This window comes from Buceros rhinoceros, unplaced genomic scaffold (genome assembly GCF_000710305.1).
Source record: "Buceros rhinoceros silvestris isolate BGI_N320 unplaced genomic scaffold, ASM71030v1 scaffold23774, whole genome shotgun sequence".
Classification (NCBI taxonomy): Eukaryota; Metazoa; Chordata; class Aves; order Bucerotiformes; family Bucerotidae; genus Buceros; species Buceros rhinoceros.
The window spans coordinates 38,065-64,042 of record NW_010410382.1 but is presented as its reverse complement, the minus strand read 5'-3'; the positions used below and the strand labels follow the sequence as shown (position 1 = coordinate 64,042).

The 25,978-nt window shown below is 45.9% G+C and overlaps 1 protein-coding gene across 2 annotated transcripts in view; it reads right to left on the bottom strand.

Annotated features, from left to right (window-relative positions):
- The window catches only part of ABL1 (ABL proto-oncogene 1, non-receptor tyrosine kinase), a 30,409-nt gene extending 4,518 nt beyond the window's left edge, over nt 1–25,891 (bottom strand). The window contains exons 1-9 of one of the 2 annotated variants that reach the window (XM_010135607.1): nt 25,807–25,891; nt 16,578–16,751; nt 15,540–15,835; nt 9,969–10,241; nt 6,031–6,115; nt 5,493–5,670; nt 3,136–3,320; nt 880–1,032; nt 216–305 (exon numbers count right to left, since the gene is read on the bottom strand). In XM_010135607.1, coding sequence (XP_010133909.1) covers nt 216–305; nt 880–1,032; nt 3,136–3,320; nt 5,493–5,670; nt 6,031–6,115; nt 9,969–10,241; nt 15,540–15,835; nt 16,578–16,751; nt 25,807–25,891 — 1,519 coding nt within the window. The remainder of the gene's footprint in view (nt 1–215; nt 306–879; nt 1,033–3,135; nt 3,321–5,492; nt 5,671–6,030; nt 6,116–9,968; nt 10,242–15,539; nt 15,836–16,577; nt 16,752–25,806) is intronic. The other variant, XM_010135608.1, reaches the window with a different exon arrangement.
- Between the last annotated feature and the right edge of the window lie 87 nt (nt 25,892–25,978).

The window sequence follows — 25,978 nt, the reverse complement described above, 5'->3', positions numbered from 1 at the left end:
CGGTTCAGCCATTTGGTCCTTTGCATGGGTGCTTTTTTCTGGGCCTACGTCTGATTTCAAAGAGACATCTGCCTTCTACCCCGTTTAAACCAGGCAGTATAACCTAGTACTGAGTTTCACAGCAAAGCAGCCTATGATCAACGTGCAGAGTTAAGGATGCAGTTGGCCCTTTTCCCATCCCTGCAACTGCTGGTCTAAGGGTGCCCCAGACCTACCATCTGATATGCTGGATTCCTGAAACATGGTTTCAAAGGCCTGATGGATCTCAGCAAAGGAGGGTCTGTCGGAAGGGCTCCACTGCCAGCCTGAAAAAACAACAGCACTCAAAACTCCCTGCCAGCACGAGACATTCAGTACCCTGCAGCAGGAGGAGCCAGCTATCGCTGTTCCCCTCTTATGGAATGGACGAGACAAAATAATGACATGGAAACCTCATTTGAGGGGTGCTGGGATCTGCAACCACCACTGAGCCAAAGTAATGCTGGAAAAAAAATGTACCACGCTAAGTCACGTACCAAAAGGCCACAGGGGAAGCGGAACAGTCGGTCCCTTAAGAAGCCTGATGAAGCTCCTGCTTCATCCTTTAGAGCACAAGCTCTTCTTTAAATTGCCAAGAAAGAGGCGACAAAGAAAACATTGAGCTGAACAACAAATCTCTCCCCCAGGCCTATGTGCTCCCAGCAGAGAACGGCTGGTTTCACAGCGCGTTCATCGTCTGGGGAAAGCAGTTTTAACCAAATGCTTCTAGGCAGCCGTGCACCTCCACCGGAACTGGCAGGGGGGTTCCGGTGCCTTGCTCTATGCAGCCAGATCCCGGCACTTCTACTGCAGCTCTGCAGAGCTAAAAAAGCAGCATTGGTAGGGCTGAGGAACACTTACACGCTCTCATGAGCTCGTAAACTTTCTCAGGACAGCCTTCGGGGCGCTCCATGCGGTAATCTTTTTCCAACAGTTCATAGACTTGAGACAGGTCAATCCCAGGGTAAGGGGACATACCGTAGGTTGCAATTTCCCACAGCAGAACGCCAAAAGCTGCAGTGGAGAAAGACAGACAAAAAGAAAAAGAGAGAGAAAAAAATCAATAAGCTTTGTTTTCATCTGAAATTTGAGAGGATGTTTGGTGGGAGAAGTCACTAAACAGTGCTGCATACTGAAACCAGCTCTGGGTGGCTCAGATCCCATGCTCAGCAGCAGCTTAAATGTTAAAGAAGCGTAACAAGCCTCTCCGTCGGCACAGACAAGTCTCCCGCGATATGACAGGGTAGAATTAGACTAATTTTCAATGTATCAGTTGTCTCAAACCTGAACGCCTTGAGATCCTTCAAGTCCTATTAAAGGCACAATTAAGAGACTTCACAGTGGATTAGCTGAAAGCGTCTCCCTGCTGCACTGCAGTCTCTCCCTCAGTTTGACAGCTCCTCTCATCTGCAGCCTCTCCCTAGACGACTCGCACATTTTAATAGCTCCGTGTTTTTGGGGTGCCCTTGTTTAGTTGCAGCGTGGTGTAGAGGGGAAACCCGGGAGGCAGCGGTGAGAGGAAAGTTTCAGCAGTTGCTACCCACAAGAGAGGGTGAGGCACTGTGGTCGCAGGGGAAGCTGAACAGGAAAGGGGAGAGCACAAAAAGGGTCTTGAATCAGGCGAGGCATTCAAGTCCCAGAAGTCGGCGGGAATAGAGGTCAGCACCAGGGTCGGGCGGCTAACCCAGGAGTCAGGCATGCAGAATAAACTCAACACCAGTTCAACAACGTGCATGTAATTAGTTCAGTCACCCTATTCTGTTCTTAACCTGAAGAGAAAGCGATTACAATTCTGCATAAGTAAGGAAATCACATCACATTACATGGTAACACCACTAAGGGCAATTTACATTAGACATTTCTGTGCACAATTTTCTTTGATTGCTGTCTTGAGGCAGCGAGGTGAAAGCGTCTAAACTCTGGCATACCCAGCAGCAGCCGTGGCCTCCGGGGACGGCTGGCTTGCTCTAATCGCATCCCAAAGTCCACTGCTCCTGCTCTCACTGTACAAGGTTACGCTAACCCCAATTACAGACACTCAATACTCCTTTTGGATCTTTCCTCCCCGAGTACTCTGCTATTTAAATGCAACAGGGATCCTGCAGACACTAAAAGGACCCAGCGGCATCCTTGAGACTGTGGCAGATACCCAGCAGCACCGCCACCACCCCGGCTAAGCCCACAGCAGAAGAAACACCTTGATCAGCGCCTTGGGAGGCTGTTTCGGGTTTTCCTCCGCCGTTCTGTAAAGCATTTTGAATAAAGTTGCATCATTTTGCAAAAGTTTCTTCAAAATACAGCCTTTCTCTGCACAGTTCCCCCAAGACTCCGGAGAACTTCACCACTGCTTTACCCCTATCTGTTGGTTTACATACAGGAGATGCTCAGGATAACATTTTCTAAGTGCCTTTGGGACCACGTCCCACAAACTTCTATCTCATGTCACTGGGCACTTTTGAGAACGTGACCAAGAGCTATGGCAGAGATATAAAACCCAGAGAAAGGCTGATTAAAGTTCAATGAGATTTTCTGTGGCCAGATTTGATAGACTGGAGCTCCATTTAGTTAAGCCTACTCTTATCACCAGCACCTCAGGGCTCTTCAATAACCATTCATCATCAAATTTTCCCAGTTTCTCCTCATCTCATTTGAAAGATTATTCTTTTAAATGCAGAAAGACGAGCTCGGAGCTATCACTAGACACATACATACATTATTTTTTTTTTTAAACATAAAATGAACCAGATTCTCACTTTCCTCCTTGAAGTAATTAGAAAGTTCCTGGCTATATCATAATACATCGCTCCACAGTCCTGCGCCAGAGCTCTATTAAGGCACTCGTATCGCTGCCCTCCAGCCCCACTTCCCACATTTCTGTAAACACTGCAGTATCCTCTATTTTCATAGGAAGTCAGGCTGGCATCCTCAGCGCTCCGCTCAAAGACTGACTTAGCAGAGATTAGCTCCTGCTCTCTGACAAGCTCACAGAACAATACGGCTCAAACAGGGCAATGCACGTCTCCCAAACCATTCCACAACGTCCTTGATTCACAGCCCCGGAGAAGGCGGCTATAGAAGGCTATAATCTGCAGTAAGTCATATATGCCATGTCCTTACCCCAGACATCAGATTTAATGGAGAACTTGTTGTAGGCCAGGCTTTCGGGTGCAGTCCACTTGATGGGGAATTTTGCTCCGGCATGGGCAGTGTACGTGTCACCTGTCATTAGCCTGCTCAGGCCAAAGTCCGCCACCTTCACCAAGTGGTTCTCCCCTACAAGGCAGTTTCTCGCAGCAAGGTCCCTAAAAACAAGATCAGAAACAGCCAATGAGTGGTCTTTACCATCTTTTAGCAATAACAAGGAAACCTGCTGTTCCCAAAGAAACCTGGGCCTGTGTATGATTATTTGGATCAGGGCATTACACAGAAATGATGGAGTTATATGCAGGCATGTAAGAGGAAAAGTTATTTTCCATTCCAGCTTTGTAAGACTGCCATCCAAACTTTTTCTCCCTGAAATTTGCAGTGAAAGCTTCAAGAAGCCCCCTCACATTCAATAAAAGCTGCCACCCTCAGGATAAAAATAATCTAAAGAAATGTCAGTGCCCAAGTTATCAATAGCTGAGGATGAGCACTGAATAAACAAAGTCTCAACGCTCACCTTCACTTCTTGCCCACCCCTCTAGCACCTCGGTCACCTCGGCCAACACCAGTCGCTCTCCAGAACTCCTTTTGCAGTCCCTGCTCAAGCTCCAGGTTTAGCTCCCAGCTCTGCTCTTCCTCCTCCCAAGCGAACCACGTTTTACCACACAACTTTTTCAAATGCATGTTCTGGCCTTTCCAAACCTGTGCAGTCTCTGCTATCAGTATGTACATTTTTAAAAGACTGGGCAATAAGCAAGTTAAGCTTTTCCTCCACATTTTTTCACCTGCCTCCACCCTGGCAGGTGAGAGATGCACACGCTGCATTTGCCACTTCCCTGGCTCGTACATGCTGTTAGCACCCTCAGAAATGCTTCACAAGTACAAAAATGTAAAGCACAGAAGTACATTTCTCCTAATACTATGTTTCATTAAAAATGCTTTTCCAGATTATGTCAGATCGAACTAAAAATTGATTCTACCAGAAGGCTCGAGTGAGATCTTTAGATAGGAAGCAGACATTGCTCTTTCTTTTGCTTGTTCTGCTCAAACAGAATAAATTTTTTTAAAAGTACATCTCACCAGATGCCCATTCAATTTTCACAGTGTTTTTGAATATACCTTCTTATCGATGCCAATTACTACAATGTGTGTTAAATAAAAGCTCCTCTTCATAGTCAAATTCCTCCTCCTTCCCAACTCAATAAATGAGGTCAGAGCCCAGCATTTGAATCCATGGATGTGAATGGTGACAGGACTCTTGAAATAATTGGGTAGGTGGGTGTGGGGGTGGCTGATAAGGAAAAACGCTACTATTTATTTTAGATAAATGGGTCATCAGAAATAAGAGGAAATGAAAGGACAGGGAGAGCACACAAATGGGATTCATACAAAGCAGGTTTTTAAGAGTTCACTTCCTACCAGCTGAAGGGATGAAATAATTTCAACAGAGCAAATCAAAGGCTGGAAATTGTAATTTGCAGCATCACCGTTCACTTCAGTGGCTGGCAGCAGCACTTAAACAGGCCTTTCAGGCAGCAAAGGCAACACGACTTAGAGGACCACCTAGAACTTGACACACAATCTTCGTATTTGTCTCTATGAAAAAAAAATGTGCTAATTTCATATTCCAGTTAATTGGGCAGGAAAGGTCACGCTATGGCCCAGAGAGTGTCTTGTATAAAGCTCAGTGACCCTCCAACCTTCACGCCGGATGAGTCGCTCCATTGCTAGGAGGCCACTTCTACAGATGGAGAATGCAAAGCTCTAGCCATAATTGCAGCACACTTAAAGGTCAGCGTCTCCAAGACTTCTAAGGCCGCAGAGACGCTTATTAAAGTGAATACGCAATCCGGACAGTAGTGGGAAACAATCCCTACAGAGGATAGAAAAAAGTGAAACAAACAAGGAAGAACATGGGGAAAGAAGGCAGTAAGAGGGTGGTGTCGCTTGAGCAGCTACATGCACCCAGCAACACCATCTGCAGCAGCTTCTAACGGCTGTTAGAATCGAGCAAGAGCAGTGGCTTAGCTGGTCCATTAAGAGCCTGTTACTCCGAGAGGCATTTACGTTTAAGGCCCTTGCCTTATAAAAGTCCTGATACGTCTTTCACCTCACTCTACTTCAAAGTTAAGAGAAAAACACTGATAAAAACAATTAGGAGACCATCCTACAGACAGGTTAATGTACTGTATCAGAATGAGATGCACTAGTGTGTTAAATATAGGACACCAACTGCAGCCAAGTCAATGCCATGATAATCTGAAAAGCCAGAAAATAAATCAAAGGGTATTTTATGCTCAAGCTTCAGGGGTGCTCACTGTCCTTCCTACCTATGAATAAAGTTTTTCTTCTCCAGGTACTCCATGGCTGAGGAGATCTGAGTCGCCATGTACAGCAGCACCACAGCATTCACCTCCTGTCGGTTACACTCCCGCAGGTAATCCAGCAGATTCCCATATGTCATGAACTCCGTAATGATGTAGAAAGGAGGTTCCCGTGTGCAAACCCCTAGAGACCAACACAAAGTTTACACTGAATGCTTGAGAATATCAGTGAACCTTCAGGTTTTGTCCTCTAGGGTAACTTGTACCTCTAGAAGGTAGGAATAGGGGGGTCTCAGAGTTGAGTTCTGCTTGGAATCTGTTAATAGAGGGCTTTAATTTCCTGCTTCAGGCTCTGGCAACTTCAACACTGGGGAGATGAGATCATTAAAAATCATGTATTAGTGGTACAAAATGTGAATTTTGCCAGACAATAAGTGTCTGTATTTAAAGCCTTGGTATGGTAAGCAGCTTATCTGCTCTTTAACATCCATATCACTGCACAAGGGTTTAGTCCAAATCCCTCTGCTTGGTACTTATCACTTACCCAATAATTGCACCAAGTTGGGATGCTTGATCTCCTTCATTACTGCAGCTTCTTTCAAGAACTCTTCCACCTCCATGGTATCCTCCTGCAGAACAATGGTAAAACTTTGGCAAAGACAGCGAATACATTTTGGTATGAGGACACAAGAACTGCAAACTGACAACGTAAACCACGGCTCGTTCAAGGTAATTTTGCCCTGTAGCCGCATCACAAAGCCAAGGAGTTAGGAACATTGGGGGTTGTTGTAGAAATAAAAAAAAATATTTATTTTTATCATTCTTATTCTACCAAAGCTTTTTGGGGACAAGAAAATCCATATCCCTTTTGTGAAGGGCCTCTCAGAGGAGTTGAAAAGGAAAAACGTGCTTGTTCCTAACAGAAAAAAAAAGATGACATGGAATACAAAGCACAGAAAAGAAACAAGAATGAACAGACAGATCTGCCACAATCAAATGCTCGAGAAGCTGCTGAAACACAGGCCCCCAGTTTCACCAGGTAGGAGCAAGAAGTCACCCCCCCTTCAGAGAGGGAGGGATGACTGATGGCAACCCCTCTGTAACTGAGCACCCAGGGTTTCACAGATTTCATTTCTGACATTTAAAGCCTGACCCATGACGTAACCGTTCTGGGCAGACGTGTCACTACCTATTTGCTGAACGCCACAGAGTCACTTGGCACAACACAAAACCGAGGAAGATACAATCATGCTCAAAACACATATTTTTTGAAGCAAATATGCCCCAAATGGCCGGAAGGTCATTTCAAAGTGGTGCAAAAATACAGATCTATTCTTAAAGCAATGGTTCTTTCTCTATCCATATTTTTTTTCATTGATGGATTAATGTTGACAGGCTACGTGGACGAAGTGTTTTAAGGCAGGATTGGAAAGGATTTACTGCTGCTGGTGAGAACGATAACAGAGGGCTGCCACGGTAAGACCCAGCCAGCTCTGCTTTGCAGTTAGCAATGAGAACATTTTTCCAATAGTTTCATTCCATCATTTACTATTCGTTGCCAATTAGCTTGATTGGCAGCTGTGATTTGCTGAACACACTCTGTCAAAACTAGTAGCCCAAAGGTCTTCGTGAGCAGAACCTTAAACTGTTTTCTTTGGCAAAGGAAAATGGGTTAATAATCCAGGTTGCAAAATTACCCTAAATATGCCTTTATGTGCCATGTGCCTTAGAAACGCTGACAGGCTGCTCCCCTGCACGGCTATTCCAGTGCTTTAAATCTCTCACCTCGCAGTGACCAAATCAGCAAGAAGGACACGTACAGAGAACTACTGTAACAACGGGCTCCCTGAAAACCTGATCTCATGCAAAGGACCAAGCTTAAACAGCTTCCATCTGCCACTGCGCAACACCATGGAAGAAATCAAACAGTTGTGGCTATACGATGTTTTCCTAGGAGAGCATAGGGCCGTCACCATCAAGGGACATCAGGGTTGCTTGATTTAAAACACAGGCTTCTCTGGCAGGGAAAAAATATTAAAAAAAATTAAAAAGAAATAAAGAAAAAAAAAAGAGGCAGTCAGAATGGATGCAGACTCAAGGTATACAGTGAGAAGTGTGCTGAGATGCCCAGCTCACAACCGCTCAGCCATCAAAGGGCCCTCCTGGGGATCAAGCTCTAGCCGCGGTCACAGCAGGCTGCATTCGGTCCAGCACTACGCAGGGCTCAAAGCTCCACTCCCAGTTCCTGCAGCCTCTGCCCACCTCATGCCCCTTTCCACCAGCATCAGGTGAAAACCCACAAATTCTGAGTGGCTTAAACAACGCTGATGTGTCCTGTGCAACTCCCCGAGCTCCCAAAGGAGTATTTTACTGGAAAACATCTAAGCATCAGAACGTTGTCCAGCTCTTCCCAGTGAAATGCAGCTGAGGAACAGCGTGTGCTGCTTTGCCTGCTTGCGTGATCTAGGGCTCTGTGCCAGCTATGAGCTACGTTTAGACGCTTGATAGAAAACTCAACTACAAATGGGTGTTGGTAAGCATCGCTATTCAAAGAGAAGCTGGAACAATTTTTTCCCCGCTTTCTTAGTTTTCCTTCCCCTTTATCTTTCTTACAGATATATCTGAAGTAGATGAAGAAGGAACAAGAGCCATAGAAAGTTTTGAAAAATATTGTCTCAGAGGAAAATAAAGTGAGTCATTTGAATGTTTGTGCAGAATCTGCAGAGGGCTTGTTTTTCCCTGTAGAACTGCGATATAAATGTGATTTTTAAAATGTTTCCCAAAACTTTGAAAAAACTATAATCCCACCTGTCAGACTCTAGACTGATGGATTTAAGGAAGGTGGATTATAAACTTGCTTTTAAGAATGGTTTTGGGGAGCGTAATTGCAGGTTGAAGCATTTCTCAACTCTCTTCTTGGTTATTCTTACATTTCCCAGTGGAACATGCTGCGCCATACTACATTATGAACCACTTTCATAGTCATGTTTCATTAAATATTTATTTGAGATATTTGAAAAAGCCATGGTCTGTATTAAGGTTTCTCCTTATGCACAAACAGATTTTACGGGATAACACACAATTTCCTATTGTTGATGGGTTTTAGAGAGAAGAGAATGAAAGCAACGACTAGAGTCTGGAGTAAAATGAGAAGTGTGAAGACGTCGGGTATCCTCACTCACTCTGCAGCCAGAAGCAGGAAAGGAGATGTGACAGCAAACAACATTCCAGAAAAGAACTGTCTCTCCTTTTCACTACAAAAAGGCATTTTCCATTCCAGCTGGTCGCATCCAGCTCCACCTGCACGGCAATGCTCCTGGTGGTCCCCAGCGCACTGGATCCGAGCAGGGACAACACTAGGTGTCACTGGCTCCCTGTGCGAGCAGGAGCTTGGGCTCTCCTCCACTGGGGAACAGCAACAGGAACCTCCGGAGTCCAAAAAAGGCCAGAACGAAAATACTTTCTGCAACCATAGCAACCCAGAAATACTGAGGTAGCCACTCTTCAGAGCGTAAGGAAGAAATATTTTCCCCAAATCAAGGAAACGTTCCTCCCCTGACACTAAAGCAGCTACACAGTTCTCTCCACTTCAAAATTTCCATTGCAAAAAACCCCAAAAGAAACAAACAAAAAACCCTGCTCTGTTTGTTTTTGCAAGACCAAACCACATCCCCATTGGAGGAGGGAGAACATGGTGTCAAGTTAGCATAAACTCTTATTAAGCAATCAAATGCCATGTGTGTTGAAGGTGCCAGAAGATCTCAAGACATTCTTATAAACATAAATGAATTAAGCAATGACCTTGTGAACTCACAGAGCATTATTTGCATTTCAAGAGACAAGGAAACCAAGACACAGAAATCAGGGAGCAGAGCCAGAAACTGAACTGATTATCCAGTTCCCCATTAGAGCCATTTACAATTTTAATATATTTTAGCTTGGATACACTTTTTCCTCCTCTTGTATCTTTTGATATAAAGCAGCTGTGAAGAATTGCTTAAGACTTCAAGGTACACAGGGAGCTTGTCTTTTGGGAAAGATGCCACGTAAAACAGAAAATCAAAGTGTGTAAAGCCTCCCTGAAGCACAGCCTTTGAGATTTATGTTGACTGACTCACAATCCACAATTGTCCTTAATACCCCAGTTTGTGTTAGTGTGTTCACCCATGAACAGCTCACCTTTGCCACATCCTCAGTGTGAGACGTCATGGCACTATTTACTTTTGTAAGGTTTCATCTGCTCTAAAGTAAAAATTCTGCTGTTAACGTCCTCCTTTGTTCATATACAAGTGTCTCAGGTATCACATAAAACCACAATAGAATCAAACTCTTTCAAAAATACTCCATTCCAGGCCACAGAACAGAAAGGAGGGGCCACCAACAACCCCAACTGTGTCACCAGGGCTGAGGGCAGGCAGCCAGCCTGAACTCCCTTCCCACTGAACCACGACGAATGGGAGTGCTCAGAGTCTTCAGTCCTACCTTTAGAGTCTTCACAGCCACTGTGAGATTGTACTTCTTCCAGACTCCTTCATACACCTCTCCGTACTGCCCTCCACCAAGCTTGTGCTTCATCGTGATGTCAGTTCGCTCAATCTCCCATTTGTCGTAGTTGGGAGACACGCCGTAAATTGTGGGTTTATTGCGTTTGGGCGCTGGGTAGTGCAAAGTGGTGATGAGCCCATCTGCGACGGTTGAGTGATGATGGACCAACTCTGCTAAGGTGTTGAAGCGGCTCTCTGAAGAGACATACAGCTAGGGAGCAAAGAGAAAGATCCTTCACAAACCGCACATGGGAGTACTGATACGCAGAAACCACGTCATAAAACTGTGAAAGCAAAGTGTTACATCAGTTCTACTCAGTCTGCAGCACTATGAGCTCCACCAGCTCTGTAACCAGTTCTCAGAAGCTCAGACCTGAGAACAATCAGCACTTACATGGGAAATGCACGGATTCAGAGGAGAATACATGCACTTCACAAAGCAAGGAAGGAATGACTGCAAACAGCAATAGATTGGCATACTGTTGCTTGAAATGTCTTTTTTCAAAAAGCTGGCCAGTAAACATTGTGGGACATTTCCTGAAGTAGTTGTGTTGTCAGCCTCAGTGCCTCGATTCTGTTGTTACTACTTAGGTTATGACATTTTCACCTGCCTAAATTCCCCTTGAAGTGTCCCTAGCAAACTGGAGGCTTCCCTGCTTTTGGCCTAAGGTTCTGCACAGCATTTTGCATGACATGAGGCAGCTGGTCCGATCCCTTCTTGTGACGGGCACCGATCAATAACACAGAAGTAAAATCATTACCACTGAATGAAAACCTGCTGTAAGGCATGATAACCCATATCTGTTACATTTTTAACATCTATACCAAAGATCCATTTTAAGCCTAAAAATCTACTGAAGGTAATCGACAAGTGACTCCCTACCACCAGAGCTTTGTATTTCCAGTTTTCTCACTCAAGCCCAGTTTTCTGCTAGGCAAGGTGACAAAACTTGGAAATTTATTTAAAAAAACAAAGTGATGCTGATAACACCTGAAGGAGAGGGAGGTATCTTCAGATCAAAGTGCAGCTGCCTATGCTGGACACAGAACGCAGAAGATGGAAGAGCTCCATCTCTCACAAAGGACCAAGGTCTGGCAAGGGACAACCTCGCAGGCAGAGCTGCGCCGTGTTAGCCACCCAGACTCCTGCCCAGTCCACGCATTGTGAAATGAGTGCGATGCACTGGTCCTACTGCACACATTACATGCCAAGAGCTAGGATCAAACGTCCCGAATGCTTCTGACTCGATGGACATGCACTCAACAGTTTGTGCATGAGCAGTGGCCGTCTGTCTGGGACTTCAGGGGGCTGGGAAGGTGACAGGGCTAGCAGGCATCCAAAAATCCCAGACTTAGGGTGAAATTCTGCTCCTTCCGCTTAGACAGAATTTTCAGATGAAAAAGGAAATTCACCTGTGAAGCTCTAGAAAAAAGCAAATATGTTCAGCAGATATGTCCAAGAGATGCATTTGCAAGGGAAAAAAAAAAGCATTTGCAGGGAAGGACAAAACCACTCTCAGAGTATAAAGCCTTTGGACTGGAGAGTGGCAATGCCTGCACGGATGCTCCTCCTCTGCAGGTACCTGCTCACTGCACAAACCCAAAACAAGAACAAGAGAAGAATATTTGGAAAAGATCAAATATTCTGAAGCATATGAGAGCACAGGCACCGCGTATCAGATGAGGTGAGTGAGAAGAGTCAAGTCATCCAAGGAAGGCAGAGTGACAGACCAAAGTGCTGCTCTCCCTCAGCCCCCTGCTTGCCCAAATCCCTACTCAAGTTTGTGAGGATGAGCTGTGTACTTCTGTGTGTTACTATTATGGTCAGGATTGGCAAAACCCATCGACTGTGTATGTCACAGACTTATTTTACACTCTGGGTGGGAGAAATCTACTTGCCCTTCATTCTTGTTTTTCTTTTACTACAGTTGCTGATTAAAAAAACTTCTACAGAAACTTTATGTCCAGAAAATAAAGGCAACCCCTTGGGGAGCATGTTCTCAACCCTCCAAAGTGAGTCAGATTTTTTTTTGTAAACTGGACCAAATCTCATTTCAACACTATGATCAAGAAAAAAAAAAAGCCCACGACCTTTCAGAGTCAAAGAGGTGAAAGCATCTTAAAAACAGACGTTCAGAGAACAGAAAAGTGACAACAGAAGAGAGGCTTTTCCAGCTCTAAGGCTGGACCAGCCAGCACTGTCCAGTACAAACACAACTTAAAACAAGTCGTACCTATTTGGGAACAGTCTGTAGTACCAGCAGTGGTACAAGCAGTTCGTGTGGTACATTGAGGACTAAAAACATGTACGGATGAGGAAAATTATGCTGAACTCCAGGATCACTTGAAAGTATCAGAGAAGTATGGAGGAGGAAGCTGCCCACGCTTTTATGGTGGCTTCTGTCACCTCGCGGTCTCAAAATCTCATGGAAATTACAGATATCTGTATTTTGTGTGATGGATCATATGATCTCGTAACAGATGGAGAAAGAAGTTAAATAAATGGCCCGAGGTTTCACAGCAAACCTAAAAAAGCTGAACTAAAAACGCTCATTCTAGAGGCAGAGTTTTTCTAACCTCTTGGTGATTATATCTGGGCACTGATTCCTGAAGGCCTCACTTCCTGTCAGTGCTACTGGAAATCAGACTGGAAATCTCTTTTTCCTGGCTGGTATATTTAATAAGGGTGGTTCAACTGCTCCATGCTAACCTCAACACATCCCTAACGGGATGGGATTCCCCCTCCCTAGTCAGCAGACAAAACTGAACATCCACACACAAAAAAGCCATGAAGATCCATGAAAAAGGAGTGAGTCTGCATCCAGTTCAGCCACTGGAGGTTCCAAGAGACTCCAGCAGGACCCGTGTCCCGAGTCCATAATGCTGAGGACAGCAGGGCTGGAAGAACTGGCTGGACAACGCTGTTTATTCAGTTTGGTTACTCCACAGGAGGCTTTGCCTCAAGTACTATCAAGTCAGGAAAACCAGCTCCTCTGTACCACGGAAGTGGTTTACCACATGACTAGCTGCACCGTGCCAGCCAAATCAAGAACGGTCACTTCTAATGTCTCCCTTAAAAAACAAACAAAAAACAACCCAAACCAAAAATCAAAACATTAAAAGGTGGTCTGGAGGAATATGATCCATTAAACTGGGAAAAAAATGTCCTGAGGAATGTTTTGGGTTTTTTTTTTTTTTTTAAGTTATTGAACCCCAATGCACTCAGTATGAAAGGTGCTAAAATTAAGACACACAGATCTCTGATCTTCCTCCTAGACCCTTCAACCTTCCCCAGGAAAAGGCGTGGGTAGGGCTGTGCGATGCAGCAGTTGTTCCACACGTTTCTCTAATACTTCTTTCTCTCTCTCTCTCTGCCACAGGATATGATCCCACCAAAGCCATTCATCCTGACTGCAGCACTTGCAGATACTAAATTCCTCAGACAGGCTGACGAATGATACGGCAGGTTGGGAAGGCCCCAGGTGCTCAGGGAGTTGAAGGTAAGAGCTTTCCTTGGGCAGAGCCGTGCTGTCCTGCAGAGCGGGTAATGGAGTATGACACGAGCAGCTCAGAGCAGGGAACCTGCTCCAGCAGTCCCCATTTCACAGAGGGAAAAGGAGGGATACCGGCTGTTTCTCTTCATAACCCCTCAGCTCCTACAGCTGGGAACGGGGTGCTGGAGGAGCGCAGTCCCCCAACCCAGCAGCAGAGTGGGCAGCACGTCTGTTGCAATTCACTGCCCGACTCATTAACGCAAATGGAAACCGATGTGGTTTAACACACCAGGTTGCAGACTGCAGAGCTTGATGCATGGACATGGCAAACCACCCCTTCTGCAGGATGCTGGCAACGGAGAGGACTGGGGCTACCTCTTCACTCATCCTCGGCACCAGCAATGAACGCCTGGGGAGCCACAGCTCTCGGTCACCGCTGCTGCTTGATTTTGTATTTCCAACCCCCACTGGCCGCTTTACTGAACCGTGCTGACCTGCACCTTTTCTCAAAAGGACCAATTCAAGCAACTTTGTGGAAAATGAATGGTTAACCTGGCTAATGCAGACCTGAATGGATTATTGTAGCTCTGCAGAACCGTTTCCTGGGATAAACCCAGTTCTGCTGGGATAAAAGCCTTCATATGCCAAACTCTTTTGCAGCTAAAATGGAGATCATGTGCTATCGCATCACGGACACATGCTTATTTACACCAACGGAGGGAGGCCCAGGGTCAAATGTTCCCTGTGAACATTGCTCATCTGCCGGCATCAGCGTGAAGAGAAGGAACATCAACCACAGTGACAGGAGGAGAAGGAATAATATTCCCAATCGCAGCGTATGCCTTAAGTATGCTGCACGCCAGCATTTCAGTGCTGATTTTGACCACAGAGCGTGTCTACATGAGAGGAAAAAGGAAGAATCCAAGGGCCACAACTTGGAAATACATTACCTTAAATAACATGGTCAGAATTGTCTCAGTTACAATCTGCTAAAGCAGGCAAAATGTATTTCAATACTGAAGAGAATCTGTTTAGCTTATTAAAGGTTTTAAAGTGATGAGTCTGCTAAATAGGAAACACTATGTACTGGTTCCTTGGGTTTTCATATTAAAGAATTTGCTGTCACCATTGCTGTAAGAAGAATAAAGCTCTCGGAGGACAAAGGAAAACTGCTTGATATTTTTCATAATTATTTTCTTTTGAAGTACTTCACTAGCACAGACTCTGTCATCTACTAGATGCTGGCAAGAAGAGCCTCAGCAGCCATGCTCCAGACCCACACTTCAACTTCTGCACAGGATCTAAAGAGACACTGCTTAAAATAGATCCGATAAAACCCAAGATTTTCCAAAATCCAATGCCAGTAGAAATGTATCCATGAAATTCAAACAGAAATCTGTAGAGGACAACACTTTTATGCTAACATTTCTCTGCAGCATCCACAAAGCATGGCATTGCAACACTGCTACAGCACACAACGATCTAGGAAAAAATAAATGAAGAAACTAGAGATAGGGCCCATAGAACGGTGAAAGTGCCTACCCGTCTCCAGTGTTCACGCTGAAATACTGTAGAGAAATCAAAACAGTAGTTAAAAATAGTAGCTGCAGAACAGCTCCAAAACCATTTCGTCCCTAATATTCACATGATTATTAGCAACAGGCACTGACTTTCCTGGTTTGGCAGTTGAAGAGATTCTCTTTTGAACATACATGACAAGAATTCCCCTCAGGATCTCTTACTAATGATACCTGTTACATTCAGCTCTGATGTAGCTCTAATATCTCCTACCTTAAAGCGTTTCACTACTGAGTTGAATTAGACCTCACCAGAAGTTTGCTAAAGGAGTAAAACCATTTTGTCACACCCGCGTGGGACTCTCACAGTTTACTGTAACTACAGCACATGAACATTGTGACCAGGGTTCACAATTGCTCAGGTCAACTGCTACTGCTTAAGCCTCTGCAGCACACCGGTGAGGTTTTCTTTCACAGTCTGGACAGCCCACAGCCTACCTTTCCATCGGATGCGGTGTTTATCCTGTAGTGGTACACCCTTCCCTCGTATCGGAGAGAAATCGATCTCTGTCCAGGACTGCTCTCGCTCTCTCGCACAAGGAAGCTGCCGTTGATGCCGCTGCTCAGAAGGTACTCGGCAGCGTTACGTGACACAGGTCCATGATACCAGGAATGCTTCTCCAAACTGTTCACTGGGGTGATGTAGTTGCTGGGCACCCAGCCTTGTCCGTTCTTCGTTTGGGCCTCGCACCATTCCCCATTGTGATTGTAGCCCAGGACACGGAGCTTTTCACCTTAGCACAAAGAGAAAACATACTTAGACATGGCAAACCTGAGAGCTGAGGACAAAGACAGCTTGTTTGCTGCTATCAGGTCATTAAATAATTCCTATAAGAATAGGTGTCTGGCTGAGCAGGGAGCATGTGTGTTTCCTCAACCTTGAGTGGACCCCTCAAAGCCCAGTAAAGTCTATCCACAGTCCAGGACTTTGTTAGGCTCTTGTGCAGTTCTGCACCAGCTCTGGTACCCTTTGAACTTAAAAAATGAATCCAGCAAATTTTATTCAAACTGAGTCGGCTTGATGGGGCTAGGAGAGAACAGAAGTGGATAACAATAAAAAATAAATCCAATTAGCAAGGTAAGCAGATGTGACCCAGGGTACACACAAGGAACAGGACTGACTCAGAAAACACTACAACCGTACAGTCATTTCTCATACAGAGACTGTGTTTTGGAGAACTATGAAAATGATAAAGACCAGCCTCTAAAATCAGCTTAGTTTAATTTCTCAGCTCAAAGTCTTGCTCCTAATGGAGACCTTAGTTTTGGCAAACAGTTTCTTGCCCAATGCAAAAACTTCAAGCAGTTTTAACCTTTTAAAAGGTTATGACTTTGTGAAATACTTTTATTTGTTTAAGAAGAATTCCCACAGTAAAAAAATTCCATAGGGTTTAGTGTATGTCAGTTATTCCACAGTGACTTTCCTTTCTACGCCTTCCCACACACTCCCAGTACCATTCTGCCCAGCTGCCTTACCTTTAGTTATGCTGAGAGTGTTGTCCCCACTTGCCACAAAATCATACAGTGCAACAAAGAGATGGGGGTCATTTTCACTGGGACAGGACAGAAGGTTTTCCTTGGAGTTCCAGCGAGCTGCTTCGCTCAGACCCTGGGGCTCAAAGTCTGACACTACCGGTCTCTGAAGGGCTTCTGGAGAAGAAGAGAGAGACAGAGAGGAAAAAGCAGGTTCAGTTGTGCTGATAAAAGCCATCTGGTTAACCCATGCACTCTGATTTTCTAATTTGCATGGTCTCTGACATGTGTGCTCCTCATGCGCCTGAGGACAGATACAGACTGTTCTTTAATGCAATCTCCTGCCACATAGGCAGGACACCCTGGTTCCAGAGCTGTCCCCAGCCTGCCCCAAGCCCCCAGCTCCTGCCTTCCACGGCACATAGGAGAGGGAAAGCCCCTCTCCCTCTCTCCAGTAAAAGCTGCTCACATAAGCTGTTTGCTGCTTGTAAATCCTTTGGCTCATGCCTAACTGCTGGAATGGTGAGATTTGAAAACAAACCCAAGACCTTTAAAGGATAAATCCCTTAATTATCCTGTGAATGAAATCGCCAGAATTTGCAGCACAGAGAGCCAGGCAGGGCAAGAGTTATAAGACATGGTATTTAAGAATGAGATAGATACTTCCGTTCTTCACCATGATGTTTTCATCATTTCTCCTCTCCTTTGAGCGTAGGGCTGTGCCTTTTTTGTTGCCCTCTCTCCCGCCTGACACTCTAGAAACCAGAGTGCAGCAGTGAGCACACTTCCACAATGAGCTTTCTGCGTTTTTAGGAACCCTGAGACACCTCCAGAAAAAGAGATTCCTAAAAACTGCGCTTCAGAGGTGATAAAAACCAACCCCCTAAGTTTTCTGTACACTGCAGCATCTTAGGCTTGTAATATTCAGTAAGTGTCAGGCAAGTCCAAGTCCATCAAGGAATTTTATCACAGTTGCTTCTGCAAGCCTGCCCCTGCAGACCACGACTCCAGAGTTTGAGGCAGTGATGCTCCAGGTAGGTGTACGCTCTCGCTCTAACCCCAGCTGTGCTGGCACAAGCCCAGGACAATAAGTTGTGAAAATCTTGCGTTTGGAAGGGTTATTTCCCATCTGGCTGAGTTCACTGAGCAAGGTCACAGCATTGCACACAAAGCAGCGCATCAGCGCAGCGCTGGGGACAGGAAACACTACACTGTCACACCCAGCCCCTCACGCCATGAAACTACTCTTCGTCACTCGGTGTCAGCCTCCGCCTGCTGCCCTCGCTCGCTGTCCCAGAATCCGCTTCCGCACAGGCAAATGCAGCAGGGCTTGGGAGGGGGAAACCCCAGGCCAAGTGTTTTCTATATATTATCAGGTCACCTGGGAGGACAGTTCTATCTATACTTGTAAGACCAGCAAGGTGCTGCTGTGCAGATGCAATCTTGCCAAAATATGCTTTTAAGGCAATTGCTTGTTTGGTCTGGAAATCCAGCATAAGCTGCACCAGTAAACCAGTGAAGAACTGATACAACTGACACCAGAAAACACATGGAAGTCAGGTGTGGACTGGGACAGATCCAGAATACACTTCTAAATGGAGAAATGATAAAAAAACCAACCCAAAACCCAACCCCCAACCTTACAAACAATAACAAATCCCATTATTTTCTGAGCTTTGGTGGTGAAAGTGCCACTATTCATCCACAATCTAGAATCCTCGATGCTTTGGTTAGATCGGCACTGGTAAAGGCTCTCTGGGAGGTTACTTATGAACACAAGTACTGCTGCATTCTTTGGAAAAGGTATTATCATCCACGTGGACAGAGAGCAAACCAGCAAGCCTACACACCATAGGGCCTGTTTCCTTAGCCAAACCATATCTGCAGGGAGATACATTTTTATAGTGGATCAGAGAATTCAAATATTCTGCTTTCTAAATGATTCCACAGTCAGGAAAGGTGGCATGTTGGGTGTTTTTTTTAAAGTACCCTGCCATCCTTGCTTCCCCCTCCTGTTTCCTGCAGGAGAATATATTTTAATAACCTGGGTTTGCTTCAAGAGGGACAACGAGAAAAGAAACAGAAAATCCACTTTCAGAAAATTAAGCTATAATCATTTTACCATGAAAACGCTTTGATGCTGTCAAGCCCATTAAGCTCCCTTATCAAACACAGGGCGCTGCAGTGACTGGAGATACTCCAAGGAGTTACACCATCAGTAAACACCTGGAACAGACAGACAGACAGCAGAGCCTCAAGCAGCAGACACACAACCTCAGTGAGGAGCGACACCGAGATGCTCTCCCCCAGACATGGTACAATCCAGTACATGCTGCACAGTGGGATGGACCGTAACCTCCGTTAGGAAGGAAAACGCCTCCCCCATGGGGGACTGGTTTGACAGGAAGGCAGGAAATCCAAGGCAGACTCCCCGCCAACTCCAGCACGATCATGGCCCCGCAAAGGACTGCTCATGCACGGCCACGGATGGGGACGCGGGAGGAAAGCCAAGTGCTCCGCAAGAATCTGTCCCTTGTGCCCAGGCTGTGGCGGTGCTGGGCCTGACTCATTCCACATGGATGCCAAAGTATGCGCTTCGATTTGGACCATGAGACAACACCGTGTCAAACACCAAAACCACCCACAAGCTACGGTGTGGAAGTCAAGGATGGCTGGTTTTTCTCGATGACATTTTTGTGAACACCAACTCAGGGACAACTGACTGCAAACCCAAGGACCGGCAAGAGCAAGGGCTGTTAAATAAACTTATGCGAATGTGCTGAGCTGGAAAACCACACAAGTGCCCCAGTGAATACAGAGGACGCTACGCACAAATGGGCTCGTATCCTTGATGTCCTCGTAGTCAACCCTCCTCGCTCAGCCACTGGCACCCCAACGGAGATACACGCTGTGTGTGAATGCTGCCGTGCCAGAGAGATGCAAGAACCGACTCCTGGGCTGGGTTAGGGCTGGTGTTTCCAGGAGGTAGGGACCCCAAGTTAAGAAGCAGGGTAGGGAAGGTGGTGACTGAATGAATATTGAAGGGCAGCAAGAAAAGGAGGATGAGGCCCCAAGTCACCATGGAGAAGAGCGTAATGAGCGAACTTGTGGTGACCCAAGTGTAGCAGAAGCTTGATAGACCATAACAAAACACACTTTTAAAGGTCTGGGCCCCAAGAGGAGGCTGTCAGCAGACTCAGGACGCAAAGCATGAAGTGAGAGAAGTAGACAGGACATGTCCATCTGAGAGCCACGCTCAGCCGGCTGTCAGCAGTATTCATCCCTCTGAGCTATTCTCTAGTGGATGTGCCCAGACAGTACAGTCCTTCCGCGCAGGATTTGGACACTGCTGTCATACATATTGAGGGTCTTTTTCAACTCACTATAGCTTCTTCACCACCTACTGCTGATTTTAACTACAATTTTACAGCACTGCTGAGCTCTTCAACAGGTCAGATTCCTCCTCATAAATCAGCCTGGCTGCTGTACCTACAGGAGGGTATCCCAGCTCGGCAATGGGGCAGGAAGCGAGCATAATTCAATCTGTTATCTCTGAGCTGTGATTCCTTCCACGCATCCACTTGGTCTTCGGCTGTGTCCCAGCCTGACTGTAATTTATTACATTGATCATACCATGCTCCGGATGACACCTGGATTCCTGGGAGGAGTCCCACATCAATGCTGTAATTCAATTCTCCACTAACACCAACTAAATGGCAACTCCTAATTAACACAGAGCAGACTTCGAAGACAACAGAAGCTTTTCTTTTGACCCATTAGCCATAAGATTGTTGCCATTTCCCCCCTAAATTAAGTTTTTACCAGGAGATATTTACGTTTGCAGACTAAAAGGTTCACAAGCGTAACTCTCTCCTGGTAATTACTGGTTATACGAAGTCATGAATCACTGTTAGGGACTCTGTAAGAAGTTCTCAATATGAACAATGCTGGTCCAGACCAACGCAAGCAAATTTCTTTCATAATTTAAGGGAAGGGTTGGAAAACAGCAGAAGCACAGCATTACATTCAGCTCCTCCACAGTCCCGAGGGAAGGAAGAGACCTCCTGTCTCCCTACAAAACAAACATCCTGTGGTCTTACGAACTGTGCTGGCATTTTTTCCACGAGGTTTCTAGAGCAAGGGAACGCAGACCACATCTAGTAACCTCTTTGGAGGTACAGCACACGCTGTCTAAAGGTTCTCCTTGCCCTACATTCCCTCTACTCTCCTTCTCCCCTGGAAGAAATGATGATAAATGACAGAATATGTTATGCAGATTTAATACATCCAAAGGTTCCCAACTCTGAGCACATACGATGGAGCAGCTGCCTCTCTGTCCCAGTATTTCCTTAGTGGCCCTCACGGATTCCCTATGCCTGATGGAATATGGATTTAAAAAAAAAAAAAGATAATCTGTAAACCAGATCTTTCCAAGGAGAAGGAAGGTTTCATGTTTTATTTCAGACTCATCCCTTTAGTGAGATCACGCTCAGCCTCTCCTGTCACCCCCTCCAGAGCACAGGCCCTACAGCCTCCTGCAACACAGGCTGCCACAGGCTGCTGGGCCAGTCTCCCCAGCTGTGCTGCCCTGTTTTCACCCCCAATGAGGTGCCTTCGTCCTGCACGTAGACTGGGCTCCTCACACGGCCACCAGCAACCTCCAGCACTCTAAATACTGACAACCAAGTCTGCTGAATGCAGCCACGAGAGAACACAGCTACCCACGGCTCAGGCTGCGTTGCCCTCGCACAAATAGCTCCTCGCGGTCAGCCACAGTGTTTCATCTTCTCTAACACTAAGCACCCCGAAGATGCAGCTTCTCCCACTCCAAGAGATGATTCTGTCTTCTTTAGGCTTTCGTTGCGGGGTTTTGGTTGGTTGGTTTGGCTGTAGTTTGTTGGCTTTTGTGGACGTTCACTCTTACATTAGCCTGAACTCCAGTTCATTCACTGAGTTTATTCCATTTATCACCCCTCAGTGACATGGTAAAGATCATCTTTCTCCAGCCAGCTAATCACAGCTGTAGACGAATGGAGCGGAATAGCAGGTATGGCAGAAATTTGGATTTTATTCCCAAATCTGCTACTAAGCTGCTGCCTGACCTTAGGTTACAACCTCTGGGAGAGGAAGGGGAAAGTAACGAGATCCAAGTGAATTTCAATGACACTTGGGTATTTCTAAAACTTTACCTTCACAATTTTTGTTTTGGTTTCCTTTCCTAAGGGAGCAGAAGGTTTGCCCGTTTCTGATCCCTGGGGAGGAAAAGCACAAAACAAAAATCATTGAGATTTACTGTTTTATTTCCCTGTTTTAATAAGCAGCCCCACACTGCTCAGGGAAGGATGAACACATCCGTGAATGATCAGTTTTAGGTCTGAAGGCAGTTACAGCTCTTCCTATGAAATAATAATCCTTTCCTCACCACCTCCCATGGGAAATGGTAGCAAGCACCATCAGCCAGATTTTTTAATAAGAATGGGACAGGCGAGAACCGCTGGAACAAGCACAGAACTAACAAGCCCTTACAAAGCCAGAAACTCATTTAAAAGCAAGCACTCTACTGAGCGGTGGTAGATGAGAGGCCAAGAGGTGAGGAGCAGAAAACAGCCAAGGAAGAGAGGAAACAAACAGAAGGCTCTTCCCTGGGAGGCAGCACTGCTGTCTTAATGCACTCGCTCTTCCTAACAGCTCAACCAAAGAGCTGCCTGCTGCTCCCAGCGACGCTGGGGCAGGAGGAGTCGCTGGCAGAGCAGATTTGGGTATGGCTCAATACGTGCCCAAACACATAAAAAAACCCTCTCCAGGAATGGGGCAATGGCTACAGGCTGCTGCTCCTTCCCAGCCTTGTCTGCTCGAGCTGTAACAAGACACGCTAAAGAGAAAAAAGAAGAAAAAAAAAAAAAGACAATCTGACAGCTGGCAGGACAGAAATCATTTCAGTTAGAAAACAAAGGATTTTATTAGTATCCCCAAAACACTTTCTAAACATTACCGAGAACGCTGACAGGTTTTAAACAAGGCTTCTGCCTTTCAGTGGTAGAACAAGCCCAAAAAGGCAGCAAGACTATTTCAGCCCCTATTTGGGACATGGACACGTTCTGTTGCCCAGATCAGATTGGCAGCGGTACTCACTGTGCCTCTTCCTTTCTACTCCTTACCCTTTCTTGGTGTGAAGTGGGGGAGGAATTATTCAGTTTGGCAAAGGCAGAAAGGAGAGAGCAGATGACAGAAATTCAGATCTCTCACATTTTAAAATAATATTTACTAGTGGGAATAGGAACAAGGGCAAAAAATGGCCAGCTGGGACATCAATATGAAATCTCAGTAATTGTTAGAACCAGTTTAAACTTATTTTTGATCAAGTTAAGAGAAGGTCTCAACTTTTTCAGCGAGCAGGCAAGGTGACCTGTACCCAGCACAGTGCACAGCACTGAGATGTGGCACCTGCCACCCCTCCACCGAGGACTCTACAAACAACCCTCGTTCCTGCAAACCAACAGAGCATAAAAGCCTTTCAGAAGAGGCCCACCATGAAAAATTCTGATTACTTGGCCAAAAGACATGTACGCCCACACATGTGCCTGACTGCATCAGCCTTATATCAAACAAGACCTCAATACAAAGCTTTCAAGAAGGGTGTTTAAAAACACATCAAATTGATTAGATTTTGTTACAGTCCCATGTTACTGATCAACCAAACATTGTCCTGGTTTTGTGAACACATGAAAACCAAAGCAAGAAATTGAATTAGGCAAAATTTAATCTATCCTCCTGGCTGCAACTGGTTTTCCACACAACTAACAGACCTTTCACCCTTTAAGCAGTTATGTTTAAGGCTTCATAGTCGATTACAGTGAAGAAACTTCCAGCTTCCCCCTCATATCCTCAACAGTTCCCCATACAACTAAGATAACGAGTACAGTGAAATCCTTCAGTGGTATCAGCATCATCTCCTTAATCCTTTCAGACACTTTAGCGCGGCTGTGGGACACGTGTGGGATGGACTGGCCATCACACGCTGCTCACAGGGATGTAGGAGCAACAGTCTGACTCTTGACACAAACCTGCCCCCTTTTTGCCATCTGCCAAGCTTAAGTGGTTTCTATCTAAATTAACAGATCCAGATGTAAAAACTTGTTATCTGTCTTCTTAAGGGTAATACAAGCAAATGGTCTTCACTTGTGCCCTTGGAGCACAGAGGTTTGGAGCAAGCTTTGAAAAGTCCTCAACAGCGTCTTCAACCTCCCAATGATTTCAATAAGAAAACCACCTAGAAATAGCACATGGGGCCGTTCAGCTTTAGAAAGGAACAACAGAAAACCCTTCTGTTTTAAACCCTCCCCCCCCGCCCCAGATGACTATAAATCCTCGCTTCTCACCCCGCTTTCCAAGAGATCCACAGTGGACCACGGTGGGTCCTGGGCTGCCCATGTCCTAACCAGCTGCCCCATTTGTTCACCTTTACCATGCCGCCCAGACCCTGGCTCCAGTTTTGCCCCATGCTGAGCTGAGAAATGAGCCTGAGCTACTTGGATAGATCGTTTAAAAGTTGTTTCAGTGCTCATTTCCCATCCCATCATAAAAAATAAACAGGCAACCACAGCCTCAGGGTAGCAGAAGGAAGAAATACTCCAATATTTATTGTGTCAACGATCATGTTCGTCACTCGATACTGCCTCTATGGCGCAAGTCAAACCGTGCTCTAATCCTGTTACGCAACTGCATGGCAAATTGGGGAGGGGGGAGTGGTGGTTACACACACAAAAGGGAAAACTCACAAAAAGAATCAGGGTAACACCCTTGTAACATCATCCCTGAGCGCTCAGTTCTGCAAGGAAGAGAGGCCCCCGATGCTCTGCCCGTTCTCCCAGGGCTGTGTTGAAAGATCCAACAGCACAGAAGGGAGAGGCCCAGCACAGCTCGGAGCTCCTCCTCTACACAGCCTGAGCAGCTCCAGAGGCAGGGGACACAGACAGAGCATTTAGCGACCTAAAAGATCACCAAAGCACTCCGTCACATAGGAAAGATCAAAGTTATTCACACACATCCAGCCACCATTAAGTTTCTGAAACTTTAAATAAATAAAACATCCTCTGGAAACGGTTCATTGGTTTTAGACAATAGAAAATTCTTCAGAGCCACTAAATGCATCTGATAAATACAGACTCTTGATCTGGAATTTCTTCAGAGGGGTTTACCATGAGAAGCCATTTAGATGTTGAGATTCCTAACCTATGAATTTCCGAGGAGCATTTCTCCACTGAATATTTGAGAGTTGAGCAACAGCAACTTGCGATAGGCCCTGGGAAATCAGCTGCTGCCTTTCGTGCCTCTGATTTGATGAGTTAGCACGGTCCTCCTGGCATGTGGATTATTTTTACTGAAGCAACATCCAGCAACACAAAAGAAGCTGAAGAAGCCCAGACCGCCCCGGCAGGATGGACACAGCCCTGCGAGCACAGCAAAGGGGCCAGGGCCCACAACGGGACTGGTAATACGGTTCTGCAGGAGGGGGCAAAGCCACCCTGGGGTGAAGAACTCAAGGTCATGCCAAGCAAGTACTCACGGCCCGAAGTCCCCCAGCCCAGCACGGTGCCTCTTTCACCCAGGTTTTCAATCTGAACTAGTTGGTCCATAGGTTTAACATCTCAAGTATCTACAATTCACTCTGAGTGCGACTCAAAAATCACTTTTTAAAAGCAAACACACAAGAAAATGCAGTTAAATGAATGCCTGTGGAAAGCAAACTTACAAGGGGATAACCAAAATGAATTAAGAGATCGTGTATTAACACACACTGGAAATTTTAAAACTTTTTCTTCCTCAGCCTGGCGTTGGTTTTACCATCCTTCTCTCACATCCAAAATAAGGGAGATCCTACCCCAGGCTTTGTTTATGGGCTCAGCAATAAGATCACTTGACATTTTACAACCATAAATGGTAGAGCCGCGCTCCCTTTGTGTACTGCAGTTAATAAAAGTCACCTGGGGTCTGGATGCCGCGTATGTTGCGTGGATCCCTCACCCGCGCACGCAGAAGCCTGGCCTAAAGCTGGTCAGGTCCAAACGCTCTCCCCAAGCCTGGCCCCCAACTTGCAAGCAAGGGATTTAACTGGTGTTTGGGATGGCAGCGGGGTCGAGCCATGCCCTCCTAGGAGATCAACTCCCCAGCGGGCTCTGGCTGTTGGTCTCCTGGGGGGCACAGCCTGACCCCGGCCCCTTTGGGTACTCACCTTCCAGGTAGCAGCTGGAGGAGGAGGAAAGCCCTTTCTTCGATTTGCAACCCACCAATTTCAAGCAAATCTCCAACATTTTCATTTGTTAGAGTTTGGCTTCGGATGTCTCGTTTCCCTTCCCCCCCCCCCCCCCCCACCCCAAATTTCTTCCTCTTTGTTATTTCTCTCA